The 5,543-nt window shown below is 44.5% G+C and overlaps 1 protein-coding gene across 2 annotated transcripts in view; it reads left to right on the top strand.

Annotated features, from left to right (window-relative positions):
• Positions 1–1,869, top strand: part of RRM2B (ribonucleotide reductase M2 B (TP53 inducible)) — a 14,784-nt gene extending 12,915 nt beyond the window's left edge. For both annotated transcript variants that reach the window (XM_009572077.1, XM_009572076.1), the window contains exons 8-9: positions 788–901; positions 1,545–1,869. In XM_009572077.1, coding sequence (XP_009570372.1) covers positions 788–901; positions 1,545–1,697 — 267 coding nt within the window. In that variant the 3' untranslated portion in view covers positions 1,698–1,869. The remainder of the gene's footprint in view (positions 1–787; positions 902–1,544) is intronic.
• Positions 1,870–5,543: the final 3,674 nt, after the last annotated feature.

Genomic DNA, 5,543 nt, shown 5'->3' on the forward strand with positions numbered 1-5,543 from the left:
GCACCTGGAGCACCTCCTCCCCCTCCTTCTTCACTGACCTTTGTGTCTGCAGGGCTGTTTCTCTCACATGTTCTCACTCCTCTCTTCTGTCTGGTGTTGCACACTTTTTTTTCTAAAATACGTTATCACTGAGGCGCTACTGCAGTTGCTGATGGCCAGCGGTGGGGCTGTCTTGGAGCCGGCTGGCATTGGCTCTATTGGACGTAGGGGAAGCTTCTAGCAGCTTCTCACAGAAGCCACCCCTGGCCCCACCGCTACCAAAACTTTGCCACGCAAACCCAATACAATGTCGAATGCCCCAGCTTTGCCTTACAACGCTGACAGGTATTGCATCAGTGCCTAAACACGTACGTGGCTGGGTTCAGCACTCCTATATCACTGTCCTCTTGGATTTGTCATTCTAAAATGGCTGGAAGCCAAGGAAAACTGGAGATTTCTGGATCTATTCCTGCTCCCACTAGTATGGCCTGTAGGTTTTATTGAACTTGGAGCTCAAGCTTTCGCTGAAGCTTGGGATCTTGGGGGGGAAAAAAAGAAGAGGGGAGGGGCAGTAATAAAAATTCTTGTGCCTTTTCCAGAAAAACATGCTAAAAATAAAGGAAGATACAAACAACTACTGAAAACAGGAGACGCTTGTTGAATTTAGTGATGCAAGTTATTTATTCAGACAACTGCCTGGGGAGCCTGGAATATCACAAATTGTGTTACTGTGAAACACAGGTGTCTCCTCTCTTTTTCCCTTCTTAAATTTCATTTCTCTAAATGTCATCTCTATTTTAACTTCTAGGAGTTTCTAACGGAGGCGTTACCTGTAGGTCTGATTGGAATGAATTGCACTTTGATGAAACAATATATTGAATTTGTTGCAGACCGGTTACTAATGGAGCTTGGGTTCTCAAAGGTAAGAGATGCAATTGCCCGAAATGCTGGCCTGCCAGGACAGGCTGGGAAAGCTGTCAGCACAAAGCACTCCCTTAATGTGCCTGGGAGCAGGTCATATTTAGCGCTTGCACTTTCTGTGAGTGACAGCTGAAACCACAGCATTAATATACATGCTTCACTATTTAAAAGAGCAAGAACAATTTAGGCCATTGTTTCCCTTCAGCTGCTGTGCAGGTTTGTAATGGGAAACTTATGCTGTGCTCAAGTGCTGCAGTCCTCGAAGGATAATAAGCACCTTGCACGGGTGAACTTCACCATGGACCAAACTCCTGGGGAGTGACAGTACCAAATGTGCTTAGATAGGTGTCCATAGATTCTACAGCATATTACAGCAATTTGAAAGGACTTGACTGTTTTGTTTGTTGGGGTTTTTTTTTAAGCGTTGTTACCCTGTCGGAATCACCAGTAATAGTGTTTCCTTTCCCCAGGTCTTTCATGCAGAAAATCCTTTTGATGCTTAGATAGGTGTCCATAGATTCTACAGCATATTACAGCAAGGGATGATCTAATTTGAAAGGGCTTGACTGTTTTGTTTGTTGGGGTTTTTTTTTAAGCGTTGTTACCCTGTCGGAATCACCAGTAATAGTGTTTCCTTTCCCCAGGTCTTTCATGCAGAAAATCCTTTTGATTTTATGGAGAATATTTCTCTGGAAGGAAAAACAAATTTCTTTGAGAAGCGGGTTTCAGAGTATCAACGTTTTGCTGTTATGGCAGAAACAATGGACAATGTCTTCACTCTGGATGCAGATTTTTGATAACTTGGCAAACGTACGGTGACTGTTTCCCTCTTCCCATCTCACTTTCTGCTGTGAAGTTGTCTCTATTTCCTCTCTTGGAATTGGAGTCTACTGGGATTTTTTTCCTGGGTTTTCATGTTGTTTGTCTGACGAGTAAATGTATTTCGCTCTGTGTCATTTAAAAAAAAACAATGGGGGTCCTTTTTAAAAAATTTATATAGCTTTTTAGAAGGATGGCCTTTTTAAGATTCCCTTGACTCATCTGCTATGATTGCTGTCTTTAAAAATTACCTGGATGCTACTACTTTTTTAAGCCTTTGGCAGTGTTTTAAGAAAGCAAGCTGCGTATTTACCTCATGTTATGGTATTTTAATCTGAAAACCAGATGAGGTATCACTCTATGTATATATGTTGCTATAAATTATTTTCATGGTTTCTATTTTCATGTTTGTAGATTTGGTCTAAAGTAAAAGCTCTTCCCTTTCGTCCTGCTGCAGATAGAGTAATAAGTGAATGTGGGAAGACATTAATAAGGTATGAACTATAAAATCTTACTAAACCCAGGGATACAGTTTGATCTCCCCATTAACCTGGGTTCTGTCTGAAAACGTTTTTACTCTGGTTGCAAACCTGATAGCTGTTGGTAGGAGTTTAAATCAAATACATACGATTTTTGTCTTACAGCTGTTATTAAGCAGGTCAGCAGACCTTGAATAGTCCTTGAAAAGGCAAGTCTGTTAATAGTGGAGAAAAAACACGTCCTGTAGTTCTTTGGCTTGTGCTGCCTGTTTTTCCCTGCTTCTCTGAACAAGTGCCTTATTAAGCAGTCTGTAGTTGCGCTAAGTTGCGATTGGCATCTGACACTGGAACAGCCAGCTCTAGGTGTTGTCTGCCTTCCCTCTGTTGTGCTGGGTGATTTGATATTATCCCCTTCTTGGTTTCACTTGTGCATTGATGGAGTGAGAGGCATATCATTCCAAGGGATTATCCCTTGAGGTGCTACAAACATACTACTTGAGCTGTAAGGAAGCACCAATAATGTGTGAAGGTACTTCAAGTTGTATGTTTAATGTTAACCATTGAAACCGTTGTCACAGAACAGCTTCTGGAGGAAGGCATTAAACCTTTCAAAAACAAATCTTGAAGTAGTATGGATTAGCAGCATCTTACAAAGGACTGCTGTTTGGTTTTTGGTATGTTCCAGTGTGTGCCTGAAAACTTTTTTAAATTTCTTGATGTCATATGCAGAGAATGGAGCAACTGAAGAATGGCTAACATGCTGCAGTGGTACTGGGGATGGAGGGGATACTATTCACTTGTAGGTGGATTATTTGCAAATAGATATGCTCATTTTTTTTCAAAGTTGAAGTGAGTGTACATGAGCTAGACAAAGGGTTCTGCTTTATTAAACCCAAGCATTTTTTCATCATGTTCAGCAATTTGTATAAGGGCTTTTATAAGTCTTTCTTATTGTTGCAAACATCTTGTGCTGCTTTTGATATGCCTGGCATGAGATGAGCTGACAGCCCAGGGTTATCGGTGACGGGGTGGTATAAGTGTTATTTTGGTGCCAGCCCAGATCAGCCATAGCCCTGGGTATCTGAGTTCCATGAAACAGGTCCACTGCCTTAGCGTAGTTCCTAGTGAGCAATTGTCCCTGGTGTAAACATAAGCAGCAAAACTGACTCTTTCTGTTTAGTCTCAGTAAAAGATCATGAAGTATATAATAAGCATGGAAACAGGACAGCTTTTTTTTTTTCCTTGCGAAGAGCCTGCATCATTTCACATAAGGTACTTGGGGAGGGCAGAGGGGGACCTGGAGAATACAGAGAAAAGGTGGAACTGGTGTCACTCAGTAACATCCTGCAACTGCAGGAGAACTATGGACTCGGAGAGCAAATCCAGTGCATTTTGGAAATACTCTGTTAACAGGGGAGAAAGAAAATGTTGTAAATGGGTCTGTTGTTGGAGGAATGGAACCTATTTTTATGTCACTAAAAGTAATAAAAAGCATTTGTTATGAGTGTTGTGAATTTTGATGAGAGTGTACAGAATCTTCAAATACGAAACTTCTATGTGCTCAGGTTCTGTAAATGTATATGAGATACCAAAGTCTGATTACAACAGCTCCCGCCCCATTTGTGTGTGAAATATATGTGGTTTCAATAAAACTTGAATGTGGAGAGGAGCATGCCTTTGTTTGCTAGTTGCGTGCTCGCTTGTGAAATCCGAAATGATAAAATTGGGCTGTGCCAGAGTAAGTTGGTGTTCACAGCTTTTGGGTTGTGGGAGAAAGTTATGAGTGCTCCGTACTCTGCCTTGCGCTTTGTGAGCTCTCGACTTGCTGTTTCTTGTTCCTGGGAATGGGGTTCGCAGTGAAGGGAGCAGGCAAATATTTTTTTTTCTGGAATTTTCTGGGTTGAGAAATCTCTTGCAAGTTCCTTAGATTCAAAGAAGAAACACTCCAGAAATGTGATTTCAGTGGGTGGTATCTGACATACCAAGGGCATTGTGCCCTCAGGTTGGGCACCCTGACTGTGCCTGGGCGAACAAGCTGGGTCTGGCTCTGCGCATCTCGCGCTGTGGCCATCACACTCACAAAGCCTGATGGTGGGGAGTGGTGATGAATCTCTTCAATATATAGTCTGTGTGCTCCTGGTTGGAGTCCAAGGCTGGTGCGTGACTCCCGTTACAGCCAGCAGGACAGAGAAGGCACTTCTGGAGGGCTTCGTCTCATGGTGAAGGATATGTCTGCAACGGTCGGGTTGAGCAGAGACCTGTCTCTGGGGGCTGCAATGGAAGCGGAGGCTCACGGGTAGAATCCCACCTTTTAACATCCAAAACGGCCTCTACAGCTCCTGCTGTTGTCATTCAAGCAGACACGTGGGTCCTAGAAAACCCATGACATGTGGCAGTAGCCACAAGCGGAACGCGTACTCCCAGCCCTGCTCTCTGGTCATGAAACCACTGCGGAGAGCAGCAGGTCAGTGACAATTCCCCGCTCTTGCTAGGGAAGAAAAGAAAGTGGGTGAAGACAGGGCAATTAACAAGCTCTTTCTTAGTGTTTCTTGACAGCCCCGAGGCCACGTTGCTGTACTGGTAAGATTTTGCAGCAGATGAGGACGCTGTGTGCGTGGCAGCACACCTGGAGCTGCAGCCAGCCCCCTGGCCGGCTGACACTGCATTAATCCAATTCTGCCATGTTTTTCGTCCTTGCCTTTGAATGTTGTTATGCAGCAAGTCTGGCCTCCCTGCCAGTCACTCCTCAGCCTGCCAGAGGAGCATCTCCCTTTTAACCCTTCCGAGGGGATGTGCCGGACTGGGTTTCCTCCTGGTGGAGCCCTTGAGTCAGCAAGTGCTAATGCTTCTGTCGCTATGCTCTCTGGAGCTCCTCCTGGGGGAGAAACAGTCACCGGAGATGCTGTGTTAATATTACGTGTAGCTGAGTATGTGCTCTCCAGGAGGATGCTTGGGTGACTGGGGACCACTCTCTCGCTGCGCTCCGCAGAAACACGCATGTGCGTGTTTAAACTTTGTATATGTGCACGCTGATGTACACTGCTGGTACGCATACATGTACGTGCTACACATACACAAAAGCAGAATTGAGAGGAGAAGCCTTTGAATGTCAGGTTTTAGCAAACCCTTTCCCTGGAGCAGAAGGGTAAGATGGACACTGTAATATTGCTATCAAGAGACGCTATTCCTGGTTTGCCGGCAGCTGCCTGCCCTGCTCCTCGCTGCCTGGGCACAGATGATGGCAGCGGCACAGCCAGAGGCTTCTCCCATCTCATTGTATGTAATCTGGCTTTAGGGACCAAGTCCAAGCCATGAGGCTAGAGCTGTGCTCTGCTAACCGAAATC

This window comes from Fulmarus glacialis, unplaced genomic scaffold (assembly GCF_000690835.1).
Source record: "Fulmarus glacialis isolate BGI_N327 unplaced genomic scaffold, ASM69083v1 scaffold11292, whole genome shotgun sequence".
NCBI classification, from domain to species: Eukaryota; Metazoa; Chordata; class Aves; order Procellariiformes; family Procellariidae; genus Fulmarus; species Fulmarus glacialis.